We start from the raw sequence: 16,050 nt of genomic DNA, 5'->3' as shown, positions 1-16,050 counted from the left end.
CCTAAACCAGAATTTTTTGCCCCTTCTCCCAATACTAAAACAGGCAAGATCTTATAATAAAAAGCAAATGGGGAGCCCCTTGAGCTGCCCATGCCTAGCGCGGGCTCTGACGTGACAAGGCTCGATCCCTGGGGTTGGCCTCGATATCCTGTTATTCCAGGAAGGGCGTTTCTCTGGGGAGGGCCAGTGAGGAAATAGCAATAAATAACTCACGGCATCTTCTTAGCACTAGACATTTGGCCACCCACGGTTTAAAATCCCAAGATATTTCAATAAAGACACCTTTTATTATTCCTGACCCTTGTGTGTGCATCTATCGATCGGTGGGAAGGTCCCACAACTGTGGCCTCTCATATTTAGTCTGTTTCTCACCTGCCAACGAAGAGTTAACAAAGGGAAGGCATTCGGATGACTGTGCCTTTTATCATCAATGTGGGGAAACTGGAAAGGTGAGGCGGAAAGGGAACGCCTTCGCCTCCCAGCAGTTTCAGGAGCTGTGTGAGAACAGGTGGTGGAAGGGAAGTCTGCAAACTGCTCACGCTGCTGGAGTGTTTTACGCTGATGACATGGTATCAGGTAAGGGGGTGGGGGGAGGGGGGTTTCCTGGCAGCATAGTGCTGTTTTGGGGATAGAAACTTACTTTCACCTTCACTACTGGTTCTGATCCACTTTACAAGCCATGTCCGCTCACCTGGGGTGTCCATCAACTCCCAGTCCATCCCCACAGCTGAATATGGTCTGGCAGAAGGGAGAGACAAACCAGGGAGACCCTGGTGAAGGCTCGGTTGGAGTGGATTAACTGCAAACACCACAGGGACAGTTTTTCGGAAAGAACTTAGCTCCCACATAGGCCCCTCAGTGAGAGTTGCTGGGTGCTTAAGCACTTCTGAGAATCTGGCCCAGTGGGTCAAATCCTGACAGGTACTGCCCTCGGTGGGTGCAGGAGCTCAGCACATGACCGGTCCAGGCCCAGAGGGTTTTCAACTTCTGGACTGTGTTGGCAGCAGAGGGAGGATGCAAAAGCCAGAATGCTGCTCCCCCGTCATCTCTATTCTTCTTTCAGAGTTTCCCTCTAGAAGCTACTGCAGCATCAAGGCGCTGTGTTTGCACTGGAGTGTAAATTCAGCAAATAAAAGCCTCTCACAAGTGCGGTTGAATGGTCAACCGGGCTTCCGTAGGAATGTGCAGGAAGTGAAAAATCCTCCCCAAATAAACAGACGAAACGGAGCATGCGGAATACAAAGAGCAGAAGTTAGAACCACGCCAGAATATGATGGGCTTGTTAGAGACATAAGAACAGCCGTACTGGGTCAGACCAAAGGTCCATCTAGCCCAGTAACCTGTCTACCCACAGTGGCCAATGCCAGGTGCTCCAGTGGGAATGAACCTAACAGGTAATGATCAAGTGATCTCTCTCCTGCCATCCATCTCCACCCTCTGACAAACAGAGGCTAGGGACACCATTCCTTAGCCATTAATGGACTTAACCTGTGTGCATTTATCTAGTTCTCTTTTAAACCCGGTTATAGTCCTAGCCTTCACAACCTCCTCAGGCAAGGAGTTCCACAGGTTGACTGTGCGCTGTGTGAAGAACTTCCTTTTATTTGTTTTAAACCTGCTGCACATTAATTTCATTTGGTGGGCCCTAGTTCTTCTATTATGGGAACAAGTAAATAACTTTTCCTTATCCACTTTCTCCACACCACTCATGATTTTATATACCTCTCTCCTATCCCCCCCTTAGTCTCTTTTCCAAGCAGAAAAGTCCTAGCCTCTTTAATCTCTCCTCATATGGGACCCGTTCCAAACCCCTAATCATTTTAGTTGCCCTTCTCTGAACCTTTTCTAATGCCTGTAAATCTTTTTTGAGATGAGGAGACCACATCTGTACGCAGTATTCATGATGTAGGTGTACCATGGATTTATATAAGGGCAATAAGATATCCTCAGTCTTATTCTCGATCCCTTTTTTAATGATTCCTAACATCCTGTTTGCTTTTCTGACTGCCGCTGCACACTGTGTGGACATCTTCAGAGAACTATCCACGATGACTCCAAGATCTTGTTCCTGATTAGTTGTAGCTAAATTAGCCCCCATCATATTGTATGTATAGTTGGGGTTATTTTTTCCACTGTGCATTACTTTACATTTATCCACATTAAATGTCATTTGCCATTTTGTTGCCCAATCTCTGAGTTTTGTGAGATCTTTTTGAAGTTCTTCACAGTCAGCTTTGGTCTTAACTATCTTGAGCAGTTTAGTATCGTCTGCAAACTTTGCCACCTCATTGATTACCCCTTTCTCCAGATCATTTAGGAATAAGTTGAATAGGATTGGTCCTAGGCCTGACCCTTGCGGAACACCACTCGTTTACCCCTCTCCACTCTAAAAATTTACCACTTATTCCTAGACTTTGTTCCCGGTCTTTTAACCGGTTCTCAATCCATAAAAGGATCTTCCCTCTTATCCCATGACAACTTAATTTACGTAAGAGCCTTTGGTGAGGGACCTTGTCAAAGGCTTTCTGGAAATCTAATCTAAAGAAGACTCTTTAGAGGGGGGACCCAGCTGTCTAAGGTCATTGGCAGGGAGAGATTGAGCCTTTAGGTCACCGGTTGGAATCTAGTTTAGGTTTGATAGTCACATTGCTGTTTACAAACTGAATTGTGGGGGTGGGGGAGAGGGTCTCCATCCAGCCTCTACTGTGCAGGCATCCCTGACCATGGCAGCATGACACGGCTGGTAAGCTCTTTGGGCTAGGGACATCTTTTTGTTCTGAGTTTGTACAGCGCCTAGCACAATGCATCCTGGCTCAAGACTGGGGCCCTAGCTGCTACTGCAATACAAATGGGGCTAGCAAGAGAAAATAAGACTGGGATGTGGAAGGCCTGGGTTGCAGTCCCTGCTCCAATGAAAATCGATTGATATAAAGTGGAACAGCTGCCACAGAAGAAAGAGATTGAAACCCCCTCACAGCATGCCCTATACCCAGGTGATTCAGGCACACATGTGTGGGAAGCTGGGTTCAAAGTCCCTGCTTCAGAACGGATTCAAACATGTGTCTTCTATGTGCCAGGTCGGTGCATGCTCTAAGCACGGGGTTAATGGTTATGGGGCGTTAGCACCATCATCCTTCCCTTTGTGATGGATTGTCTTTGCTTTGATTTTAAAAATGCCTGGAAACTACGTGTTTTGGGTCAAACGAAACATTTCATTGAACCCCAAGATGACTCTTTTTAAAAAAAAAATTTTTTTTAACTTTTTTGGTGGCAAAAAATGTTGGTTTCGCTTCCCCGTGAACGGTTTCTTTTTCGCAACGGCCAGTGCACCAAAACCTTGGTTCCGTGCACAGCTATATGCAATACCATGTCGCTTTAAAAACACTTACAGATTAGTAAATATCCAGTGTGTTAGGGAAGTGAGTCACTGCCTATGGAACTACACCCAATCAGCAAGGAGGCTGGAGAGGAACGGAGCATTAGAGAGTAGAGCCTCTTAAAATCAGAGCTGGATTCCCAAAGGAGCTGGTGGTTTGTCCTTTCAGAGACTGGCCCTAAATCAGGACTCAAGTGACTAGTCCCACTGACGTCAAGGGTGAGAGTGCTCGGCACCTTGCAGGACTGGAGCTTCGGAGAGGCCTGAGTCAGCACCTTTGTAAGGTAAACCCCTTGCTGGGGCTCCGCTTTGCAAGACTCTCTCTTGCATTTCTACAGCACCTTTCTCTTCCCTCCAGTGCTTGGACTGAGGTTCACTGTGCAGCCAGCAAGCTGGGAGCATGCTCTCCTCATTGGGGTTCTCCTTCGGCCCTACACCAGGGTGGGCAAACTACGGCCCGCGAGCTCCCGCTGGGGAGCGGGGTCTGGGGCTTGCCCCGCTCCGGGGCTCCAACCGGGGCGCTGGGTCAGGGACCACTCCACGTGACTCCTGGAAGCCGCGGCAAGGCCACACTCCAATGGCCCCCTCCGGCGCTCCCATTGGAGCGGAAGGGGCGGTGCCTGAGGATAGGGCAGTGCGCAGAGCTGCCTGGCTGCGCCTCGCGTAGGAGGCGGAGAAGGGACATGCCGCTGCTTCTGGGAGCCACTTGAGGTAAGTGCTGCTTGGAGCCTGCACCCCTGAGCCTCTCCCCACACCTCTGCCCCAGCCCTGATCCCCGTCCCGCTCTCCAAACACGATCCCAGCCCAGAGCACCCTCCTGCACCCCAAACCTCTCGTCCCCAGCCCCACCCCAGAGTCCGCACCCCTAGCCAGAGCCCTCACCCCCTCCCGCACCCGAACCCCAATTTTCTGAGCATTCATGGCCGACAATACAATTTCTATTCCCCGATGTGGCCCTCAGGCCAAAAAGTTTGCTCATCCCTGCCCAACACTGACCGCATTATACACAGTCACTCCTACCTTCCCTGATTCACAAGGGCCTCATGCCCCAGTACTGCCTTGTAGCAGCTGAAAGCAATGGGGACAATGAGAGAGAGAGTTTTACAGGTTTCTTTCACTGATTTCACCCTTTTTGCAGACAGGGTGCACTTACCTTTAACTGCTGTCTGACTCATTCTGGAGGTAGAATTTATTTCTAGTCTCTCACTATGGCATTAGTGTGTGCAGGTCACAGTGACTCCTGGATTGCTCTGTAGCTGAGTTTTGTGGGTTGGAGCTAGGTCTGTTTTGTGCTCACATTTCAGGGCCCGGCTCAATCGGAGCCCAAGCAAATGAAGGGCTAGTGTGTGGTCTCTCAGTCTGGCCTGCGGCAGAGGCAGTGTGGAGCGCTAAGAGCAGATCATGGGACAAACTGTGACTCAAGAGTCACAGCTCACTGCTTCCCCTTGCTCCAAGATGGACTCCGCTATTGGGATAGACCAGCAGCGGATTACTTCCCACCTCAGGCTGGCTCAGCTCGGATGCAATTTGGGAGGGGTTCAAATGAAGTTTCTGCCCCTGCCGGCCTGCACAGGTATGAGAGAAGCTACTGGCAGGGCCGGCGCTTCCACTAGGCGACCCTAGGCGGTCGCCGGGGGCGGCATTTTGCCGCCCTCAGTAGAAATTCGGCAGCGGGGGGTCCTTCCGCTCCGGATCTTCGGCGGAAATTCAGCGCCGGGTCCTTCACTCGCTCCGGGACCCGCCGCTGAAGTGCCCCGAAGACACGGAGTGGAAGAACCCCCGCTGCCGAAGACCCCAGGCCCCCTGAATGCTCGGAGGAGGAGTGCTGCCACCTACGGTGGCAAAAACCCTGGCGCCACTCCTGGTCTTACAAAGGCTGCTTCTGTCCACTTCACTGTGCCCCGTGCTAGGGGATATAAGGGGTGGTCTTCCTCTCCTTTACTCCTGCTGGGCTGTGCAGGCCTCTCATTAGGTGTTACAGTAAGATCTAAATAAGATCCCAGAGTGATTGTTCTAGGCACTGTACAAACGTGTAACAAAAAGGCAGGACCTGCCCCGGACAGCTTAAAATGCAGGTATAAAATGAGAGACAACAGGTGGACACAACACACATGGGGAGAACATAAGATGATAATAAGCTGGTTAACGAGCAGATACCATCTGGCCCTAAGTCAACTGCAGACTAAAATGGAGTGTCAACAGTAGAAACTAATTTAGATCTTTCAGTTTCAATAGGTAACATCTGGGTTTACATCCTCACATTGTGCCATATGCTCTTAAGTTACCAAGGTGCTTTTAAATACAAAGACTGATACTGAAGTAGAAACTGGACACTTCTCTGACCCAATTTGTGTCGGGGGAGGGGGGTGGGGGTGGAGCTGTTTTAGTCTGTATCAGCAAAAAGAACGAGGAGTCCTTGTGGCACTAACGTTTATTTGAGCATAAGCTTTCATGGGCTAAAACCCACTTCATCGGATGCATGCAGTGGAAAATACAGTAGGAAGATTGTGTGTGTGTGTGTGTATATATATATATATATATATATATACACACACACACACACACACACACAGAGAACATGAAAAAATGGGTGTTGCCATACTAACTATAACGAGAGTAATCAGTTAAGGTGGGCTATTATCAGCAGGAGAAAAAACTTTTGTAGTGATAATCAGGATGGCCCATTTCCAACAAGAACAGGAGTACTTGTGGCACCTTAGAGACTAACAAATGTATTTGAGCATAAGCTTTCGGATGCATCTGATGAAGTGGGCTGTAGCTCATGAAAGCTTATGCGCAAATACATTTGTTAGTCTCCAAGGTGCCACACCTACTCCTCGTTCTTTTTGCGAATACAGACTAACACGGCTGCTACCCTGAAACCATTTCCAACAGTTGATAAGAAGGTGTGAGTAACAGTAGGGGGAAAAAATTAGCATGAGGAAATGTTGCTTGAACTGCTGTTTTAAAATTTATTTTCGCCTGACACCTAGTGGTCAGTTCCTGAACAGCAGCTGATTCACTTGATTTGAGTAGGGAAGCAGATGCCAATTTTATTACAAGTGCTTGGGTGAGTCATTTCCTCTTAGGCAGGCAGCCTTTAGAACAAGGTGTATGAGGCAGAGCCCTAGCTAATAAAATACACCGAGATCTAGCTGCAACTGCCATTTAAACCAGAGCTGCAGATATGAGGGCGGTTCCTCTGACAAGGCCTTAGGCAATGCAAACTGCAGTATAGCAGAATGTGGTAAGACATCTCCTCTTGCTTGGGGTAGAGCCAGTTATCTAGAACTCCTTATTTTTTCCATGTTAAAGGCTTTACTCTTCCTGTTCAGAGTTTGCTTACGCACTGAGATTCACAGTTATTAGATTTTAGAAACCAATCAAATCTATTAATTGAGCATCCCCCTGACAATTAATAAAAATGTAGCAAGTTCACACACAAACCCTGTCAAATCATAGAATCATAGAATCATAGAATATCAGAGTTGGAAGGGACCTCAAGAGGTCATCTAGTCCAACCCCCTGCTCAAAGCAGGACCAATTCCCAGCTAAATCATCCCAGCCAGGGCTTTGTCAAGCCGGGCCTTAAAAACCTCCAAGGAAGGAGACTCCACCACCTCCCTAGGTAACGCATTCCAGTGTTTCACCACCCTCCTAGTGAAATAGTTTTTCCTGATATCCAACCTGGACCTCCCCCACTGCAACTTGAGACCATTGCTCCTTGTTCTGTCATCTGCCACCACTGAGAACAGCCGAGCTCCATCCTCTTTGGAACCCCCCTTCAGGTAGTTGAAGGCTGCTATCAAATCCCCCCTCATTCTTCTCTTCTGGAGACTAAACAATCCCAGTTCTCTCAGCCTCTCCTCATAAGTCATGTGCTCCAGACCCCTAATCATTTTTGTTGCCCTCCGCTGGACTCTTTCCAATTTTTCCACATCCTTCTTGTAGTGTGGGGACCAAAACTGGACACAGTATTCCAGATGAGGCCTCACCAATGTCGAATAAAGGGGAACGATCACGTTCCTCGATCTGCTGGCAATGCCCCTACTTATACAGCCCAAAATGCCGTTAGCCTTCTTGGCAACAAGAGCACACTGTTGACTCATATCCAGCTTCTTATCCACTGTGACCCCTAGGTCCTTTTCAGCAGAACTGCTACCTAGCCATTCGGTCCCTAGTCTGTAGCAGTGCATGGGATTCTTCCGTCCCAAGTGCAGGACTCTGCACTTGTCCTTGTTGAACCTCATCAGGTTTTTTTCTGCCCAATCCTCTAATTTGTCTAGGTCCCTCTGTATCCGATCCCTACCCTCTAGTGTATCTACCACGCCTCCTAGTTTAGTGTCATCTGCAAACTTGCTGAGAGTGCAGTCCACACCATCCTCCAGATCATTAATAAAGATATTAAACAAAACCGGCCCCAGGACCGACCCTTGGGGCACTCCACTTGAAACCGGCTGCCAACTAGACATGGAGCCATTGATCACTACCCGTTGAGCCCGACGATCTAGCCAGCTTTCTATCCACCTTACAGTCCATTCATCCACCCCATACTTCTTTAACTTGGTGGCAAGAATACTGTGGGAGACAGTATCAAAAGTTTTGCTAAAGTCAAGAAATAACACATCCACTGCTTTCCCCTCATCCACAGAGCCAGTTATCTCATCATAGAAGGCAATTAGGTTAGTCAGGCACGACTTCCCCTTCGTGAATCCATGCTGACTGTTCCTGATCACTTTCCTCTCCTCTAAATGTTTCATAATTGATTCCTTGAGGACCTGCTCCATGATTTTTCCAGGGACTGAGGTGAGGCTGACTGGCCTGTAGTTCCCCGGATCCTCCTTCTTCCCTTTTTTAAAGATGGGCACTACATTAGCCTTTTTCCAGTCATCTGGGACCTCCCCCGATCGCCATGAGTTTTCAAAAATAATGGCTAATGGCTCTGCAATCTCACCCGCCAACTCCTTTAGCACCCTCGGATGCAGCGCATCCGGCCCCATGGACTTGTGCACGTCCAGTTTTTCTAAATAGTCCCGAACCACTTCTTTCTCCACAGAGGGTTGGTCACCTTCTCCCCATGCTGTACTGCCCAGTGCAGCAATCTGGGAGCTGACCTTGTGCGTGAAGACAGAGGCAAAAAAATCATTGACATGCTCTTGTAAGAAGAGTCTAGAAGTTCTCACCTACCTCTTCAGTCTCTTTGTATACATGTATTTACCCACTAGGGTTACCAGCTGGCTGGTATTTGACCAGCCTGGCCAGTTTTTTTAGTGGATTTGCTAGTTGCCAGAAAAATAATTTACTCTGCCGGGTTCCCCCCGCCCCCCCATGGGTCTAAAGATTTGCATTCTCACGATACACTAGGATACCTAATGTTAAAAGTTTGTGTCCAGCTAAAGATGCTGCAGTGGTTCCCACTTCCACAGTTTAAATGAGAACAGATCAAACCTGTTGAAAATACAGTAGCCGACTGCCCACAAGCACACTGCACACCTGTGAGAGAACATTTGAGTCATGCAAGAGTGAGGAGACCTGCATTGTTATCAGTCTTACGTATACCTGTTCTCTCTCTAGAGAACATAAGTGGCTGCTGAAGGTGGGGGGTTGCAGAGTTGCCTTGTAATTAGGAGTGCGGTGGACTTGCCTTGTGTGGTGTGTGGGGGGGTGCATTTCAAAGGTGGTAACCCTATTACCCACCCAAGGAGTGCAATAAGAGTGCTTCTGATCAGGAGAGTGATGGCAAAGGTCAAACTGAAAACAAGAATCCCTAACTTTAGTGCAGTGGTTCCCAAACTGGGGTTCATGAAATGGATCGGGGCTTCTCAGAAAAAAAAAAATTCTGTAATGGCAGACAGGGCCGTCCCTAGAGACCCCGCGCACGGGGACCGGCAGCCCAAGCCCCGTGACTATGACTTCCTGGCAGAACAAGTTTAAGCTTTGTTGTAGTCATGCGTTGTTTGCCTGGACTGCTCAAGACCTGAATGCTTGTGGGAGGAACTCTTTATTGAGTTGGCCTCTTAAATACCTTCCTGCTGTTTCACGTCTGGTACTCCTGGATGAAACATGTAGGAGGCTTAATCGAAGTGATACGAGCTACAAAAGTGAAATCTTGGAAGAGTGTTGCCATTTTCATAATGTAATAAAATGTCATGATAAATAATAATGTAATAATAAATAGTGTGTCATAAGAGTGTCATAAAAAAACCAAATTATTTCCAAGATCACTGCTTCTATAATTTATGCTCAGGTAAGGGAGAAAATCCCAGGAAATATTCATTTGTAGGAGGGGGTTCACGAGATTTGATATTTTCATGAAAGGGGTTCACGGGTTGTTAAAGTTTGGGAACCACTGGTGTAGTGGTATGAACATAGCGTCTGTTTAGAATTTCTAGGACTATGTGCCTTGAATCCAAAGTTTTCAAAATGGCCTCTGATTGAGGGTGCCCTTCGGGCCCGGTTTTCAAAGGGCTGAGCACCCACCACTCCTAATGAAGTCAACAGAAGCTGTGGCTGTGCCCAGCACCCTGGAAAAATCAGGCCCAGCGTGGCTCATGAGAGGCACTCAAAACTAAAGCCCACAAAACTAAAGGCCACCTTTAGATCTTCTGGCCTTAACATATCTATGGGCTGGTCTACACTGCAGGGGGAGGGAAGGGGGAAATCAATCTAAGATACGCAACTTCAGCTATGCTATTCGCGTAGTGGAAGTCGAAGTATCTTAGTTCGACTTACCTGGCCGTCCTCACGGTGGCAAGTCGACCACCGCAGCTCCCCCGTCAACTCTACTTACCCCTCCTGCCGAGGTGGAGTACGGGTGTCAATTCGGGGATCGATTTATCGCGTCTAGACAAGACGCGATAAATCGATCCCCAATAGATTGATAGTGTAGACGTGGCCTGTGCCTCATTGTCCCCTTTTATGACAAAGAAAATTATATGCATAGCGTAGAAGTTGTAAGGACTTACTAGTTAGTGCATGGAAAGCATTTTAAAGATGTAAATTGTCATATGTGCTTAAATTGAATCAGAGAACTAATTGCACAGCTAGAGATAATTCCCCACTTCATCACTGGTCTGCTCTGATCCTGGCTTAACGAACAAATCGAACTGGACGTGTTTGAAGATGCTGGAGAGTCACCTGGGCTTTCCCAATCCCTGCTTGTCTTAACTTGCTCCTGGGTTGACCCTAGGCCCAACTATCCCAATGAGGTCTGTACAAATTAGACTGTTTTGTTTTCTTCTCAAAGTAAGTGCTGCTTTTGATGTTGGGTGACTGATCAAAAAGTTCAGATTCTACCATAACTAAGCAGAAGGGTAATTAACTGAGTTACATTCCCCATTGTAAGACACTACTAAATCTAACATCACTTTTCTTGCTGTTTTTGTAGTTCTAAAAAAGATCCCAAAATTTAAATTGGAAGGATAAAAACACCTGCAACTCAGCTAGATCCATGGGGGCTACTCCACCACCTCCAGGTATGAAGCGCTTGAAAGCTTGGCAGGTTGCAAACCTGGTAAGGGGTCAGTAAATCACAGCTTGGTTTTCTAGCTGGCAAGGTAAAGCAACACCTTCTGCATGATGCAAAATGAAGAGGCAGGTTTATATGGGGCCTCATCTTACAATACAACATCTTAGCAGGAGAGGCAGAAGTTTATAATGAGCCAAACTGTAGAAGCATTTGTGAATGCAAGTTTTTCTGCTGAAAACTTTGCAGGAAAGACACCTGCTGTGCATGCAGCTTCTGTTGGATAGGGGAAAAAAAAGACCCCTTTATAATTGTCCCACATGAAGACAAACCCACATCCCTAAACAAAGAATCCCACCTCCCGTTGAAGCAAAATGTAGCCAGAAGAAATTGTCTCAGGTTGAGAACTTGTAAGACAATTTGGAACGGAGCTACTGCCAGACCATTCCTGCTGGTAGCAGTGCTGCTATTTATAACACAATGTGCAAGGAGACAGCCTGATTACATAATGCCACGGAATGATGGGAAAGATGCTGTTACATCAGTTCTGCCTTTTAAACCAGGTCTTGAATTGAGCAAAACTCAGATTCCAATAGGCATGTTGCCCTATTAAAGTCCACAGATTTGGCTAAAAGTATTGAGTACCTCTGGGCTGCTAATCAAGGCCACTGCTCTAAATCGTTCAATTAACATGTGGTTTAAAAGTTTCCAGACTTCACTCCCATTCCAGGGTTCACCTGTGATAAATGACAGAATTGGTCAGAAAACTGATTTTCCATGCTGCAAGAAAAAGAAATTTGAGAACAAAAAAAAGACTCAAACTGGGACAAAAATCCAAAATCATTTTAGGTCTATCCAAACATTTAGTTTGGATTTCAACCATTTTTTAAAAATATATAATGAAGTAAGCTTCAAACCAGAGTCATTTTGCCATGGAAAAACCAAAACTTCTTGATCTAAAAGTGTCAAACTGGGATGTTTTAACATTTTTCAAAACCCTTCCTATTTTTTTTCTAAACAAAATGTTGTCAATACAATTTCACAACAAAACAAAAAAATGGTTTTGCCAAAAGGGCATTTTCATAAGAACGGCCATACTGGGTCAGACCAAAGGTCCATCTAACCCAGTATCCTGTCTTCCGACAGTGGCCAATGCCAGGTGCCCCAGAGGGAATGAACAGAACAGGGAATCATCAAGTGATCCATCCCCTGTCACCCATTTCCAGCTTCTGGCAAACAAAGGCTAAGGACACCATCCCTGCCCATCCTGGCTAATAGCCATTGATGGACCTATCCTCCATGAACTTATCTAGTTCTTTCTTGAACCCTGTTATAGTCTTGGCCTTCACAACATCCTTTAGCAAAGAGTTCCACAGACTGACTGTGCGTTGTGTGAAGAAATACTTCCTTTTTGTTTTAAACCTGTTTTCAGACCAAAAACTGTTTCAATGAAAAATGTTCAACCAACGCTACTAAACAAGTCTTAGCATAAGACCTATTCTTGTGTAACTAGATGTCTCCAAAGGCTTTACTGTAAGTGCCTTGAAGATGCTTCAATAACAGTGTCACTTACATTCTTCCTCTCCCTCCCCCCTCTTCTCAATTTCCTCCCCGGCATTGTAAAGAAGAGCTGACCACCCCCTTCCTGAAGAGGACAAATACGCCGTCTCTCCAAGAGGAAGCCAGTGTGGGTGTCATCGCAGGTAGGACGTTCCTATCATTGCACATTGATCCCAACCAGCACACAGGCCATCACTCTGCTCTGTACCACGATACATAGGTACATAGACACTTTCTGGGTAAAACTCAGAGCCTAATCAAAGTAGTTCACCTTACAGGACTTACTCATCTTTCTTCCACGCTGAGGCATTAATGATTCTTTTCACTGCTGCAAGGGGCTGTATTGCAATGTGGATGACCTTGGCTGCTCCCAGCTAACGCACAAAATTTCAGCACTCACCTCGGTAGATACGCACGCCAAGAATGCACGACACCAAGTCATATCACCGAGGGGTTAACTGTGATAACAGCACCAGAAGCTAGGTTACTTTATCCAGTTGACAGCTGCTGAACTTTTCCAGGCAGAGGAGTTTAATAGCCTCTCAGTCCCTTTTTACGGAGAACAATTCTAGAGTGGCCCCCCAGAGATGGCCTACATGAAGCTAAAGGAACAGTGAATTTCTCCCAGCCCAGGTTCTAAGCACAGAGAAGAGGCAAAAGATAGAGTTCAGGGCAGGATTTTAAAAACAAAAACAAAAAAAACCCACCACACACACACACACACACTCTCTAAGAGAAAGAAGAGGAAATGGATGTAGAAAAAAAAAAAGTCTATGGGTTATTCTCACCCAACCAAATCAATGCCACCTCCATCTCTGTCCATGCACATAAGGTTAGTCTTGCCTCTTAGCCAGTCTCCAAGCCTTGTCATAGGTTGCTTCAATACCTTATTTCCCAGTGTAACACTTTATTACAGGTGCCGTTGTCTGAAGCATCTCTTCAGGGTATAGTGTGTTGCTGGTTAAGAGCGATCCGCCTGCTAATGGCTGAAATGCTGGAGTAACTTCCCGTAACAGAGACCTGTAGTCAGCAACTGCTGATAAACTGTTTTTTTCTATCACTTTAGCATAATCTCAGCTGCTTTACTAATATTCCGTAAGATATTCTGTTTAAAGATCAGGAAAAAGAAGAGTGTCCTATATCATTTCTAGACATCATTTCATGACAAATCCATCTTGCTTCTGAAGCTCTCAAACATCAATTGCTTAAGCTTCTCAACAGCAAGTGAGATATTACTGTCATTTTCTGGGTTGGGAACGGAGGTACAGAAACGTTGAGTGGCAAGTCCAAGACCACAAGTCACGGAGCCAGACATGAAACCCACGTCTTTTCCTGTGCCGTCCCCACCACACTGATTCCCCAAATCCATGCATGAATATAGCAAGTGATATTACAGTACTATATGGTTCCCATCAGCATGGTATCTGAGCCTCTCACACTCTTAACGTATTAATTCACACAATACCCCGATAAGGTACTTCTTTCCTATTCTCTCCACTTTACAGATGAGGAAGTGAGGCATACAGACCAAGAGATAGATTTTTAAAAGGTATTTAGGTGCCTACAGATTGTGGCACAATGGCTGATGTTGGGATGGTCGTTCCTATGCTTTTCTTGGTGGGAGGGCTAGGACGCCACCTCTCACCTCTGCTCTTGGGGCATTGAGGGCCCCGCTAGTGGCCTGGGAAGGTGGTAGAGGAGGGAAGTAGGGAAGGGGTCTGGGTTTGCGCCACACTCTGAGCCCCAGCGGGTTTCTTACCCTCTTCCTCCTTGGGTAGGGTTACACTCGGTCCTTGACATTGGGGCAGGGTCTCCCTTCCTCTGGTTCTCTGGTCTTTCAGGTCTCAGCAACCCACCTCTAAACTCCAGTCCTCTCTCTTTCCTTGCACCACCCTATCTGCCTGAAGCAGGGCTTTTTAACTAGGTTCCTGACAGGGCCTTAATTGACTACAGGTGCTCCAATTAACCTGTAGTAACCTTCCCTAGTCTACAGGGAACCATGCCTTAATTAGTCTAGGGCTTATATATCTCCCCTCAACCATTCTCCCACTGCTCCCTGGCCCTGCTGTATGACCAGATGCAGATAGGCACCTACTGGGATTTTCAATCTGCATCTTTAGGACCCAAAATGCCTTTTAAAAATCTGGCCCAAGTGCCATGGCCAAGGTCACACATGAAGTCTGGGACAGAGCAGGGAACGGAGTCTAGACTTAAATCCCAGGCTAGCACTGTACATCTCTGTACCTCTTCTTTGTCCGCTACAGTGAATTATTTTTTAATATACCCTTTTATACTATTTTCCCCGTTTGAAATAAACGTAGCCCAGAGAGCATCCCATATTGTTGTGTTGCTCTTATGACCAATGCTAGTACTGTTACAGATCAAGCAGATTTCTAAGTGAGCAGCTAGAGGCTGACCTGTGCAAGGCTATATCCTAATCTGGCTTTCGTTTTCTTTGGAAGGTGTCATCACAGTGGTTTTCATCACACTCCTGACAGTCCTGGTAGTGATCATCATATACCTGTACAAGAATAAAGGTAGCTACCATACCTATGAGCAACCAGAAGCAGATGTGTCAGTACAGATGGAGAACCTCCCTTCCAAAGGAGAAAAGGAGGAATATTTTATATAACCCATTCAGTGGGGCTAACAGCTTCTACACCGGACTCGCGTTTGACGCTAAGTTGCCCATGTTTCCTGGACTCTGGGATCTAGAGACTTTTTTTTCCCTAATTTATTACACTTTTCCTTCTTGGATTAATTTAACATGTGCACAATGCTAACCTCAACCATTGTTCCACTGCGTAGAATGATTGTTAAACTGAAGGCAAGGGTCTCCCACTTAGTAAGTGATTTGGTTGGAAGCACTACAATGTACAAGTGCTAGCTGTGATGACCGTGCACTTCCTTGTACGGTTTGTAATATGGACTAATAAACATCTACGGCAGGGTTGGCAACTTTCAGAAGCGGTGTGCCGAGTCTTCATTTACTCACTCTAATTTAAGGTTTCACGTGCCAGTCATACATTTTAACATTTTTAGAAGGTCTTTCTATAAGTCCATAATATATAACTAAACTAGTGTATGTAAAGTAAATAAGGTTTTTAAAATGTTTAAGAAGTTTAATTTAAATTAAAATGCAGAGCCCCCCGGACCAGTGACCAGGACCAGGCAGTGTGAGTGCCACTGAAAATTAGCTCACGTGCCACCTTTGGCATGCGTGCCATAGGTTGCCTACCCCTGGTCTAGAGTTTCTCTCCTCGAGCAAAGAATGTTAAGGTTGCCTAAAGGAAGGGGGGACTAGATTAAGGGCCAAAGTTATTATTTGTGTTGTAATTCCTAGAGGCCTCCATCATGCTAGGCTCTGTACAATTACTTAGCAAGTCCCTGCCCCAAAGAATTTAGTCTAAAAGGCCACCAAGTGGGAGGGGAACTGGAAGCACAGACAGGGGAAGTGACTTGCCCAAGGTCACACAGCAAGTCAGTGGCAGAGCTGGAAAAGAACCCAGGGCTCCTGATCCTAACCCAGTGTCTTAACCCTTGGAGCACACTGCCTCTCAAAATAAGGACGGCCATTAGCTGACAGAGGCCAATTAAAGAAACTGGCCTTATGAGCAGTTTATTCAGTGTTTTCCACTACAGGGTTTCT

General features: G+C 46.4%; 1 protein-coding gene across 4 annotated transcripts; it reads left to right on the top strand.

Moving 5' to 3' along the window:
- The first annotated feature begins 471 nt into the window (after positions 1 to 471).
- Positions 472 to 15,362, top strand: SMAGP (small cell adhesion glycoprotein). Of its 4 annotated transcripts, none has more exons than XM_054012205.1 (5): positions 474 to 576; positions 3,546 to 3,655; positions 10,764 to 10,851; positions 12,467 to 12,544; positions 14,864 to 15,362. In XM_054012205.1, exons 3-5 carry the CDS (start codon positions 10,827 to 10,829, stop codon positions 15,031 to 15,033), a joined length of 273 nt encoding a protein of 90 aa, XP_053868180.1. In that variant the 5' UTR covers positions 474 to 576; positions 3,546 to 3,655; positions 10,764 to 10,826; the 3' UTR covers positions 15,034 to 15,362. The 4 variants fall into 4 exon arrangements, with proteins under 4 accessions (XP_053868181.1, XP_053868180.1, XP_053868182.1 ...); XM_054012207.1 differs by having other exon boundaries at positions 3,546 to 3,660; positions 12,470 to 12,544; XM_054012204.1 differs by having other exon boundaries at positions 3,546 to 3,660.
- Positions 15,363 to 16,050: the final 688 nt, after the last annotated feature.

This window comes from Malaclemys terrapin, chromosome 23 (assembly GCF_027887155.1).
Source record: "Malaclemys terrapin pileata isolate rMalTer1 chromosome 23, rMalTer1.hap1, whole genome shotgun sequence".
Classification (NCBI taxonomy): Eukaryota; Metazoa; Chordata; order Testudines; family Emydidae; genus Malaclemys; species Malaclemys terrapin.
Note: the sequence above shows the minus strand (reverse complement) of the source record. Positions and strands in the feature narration are given on the sequence as shown.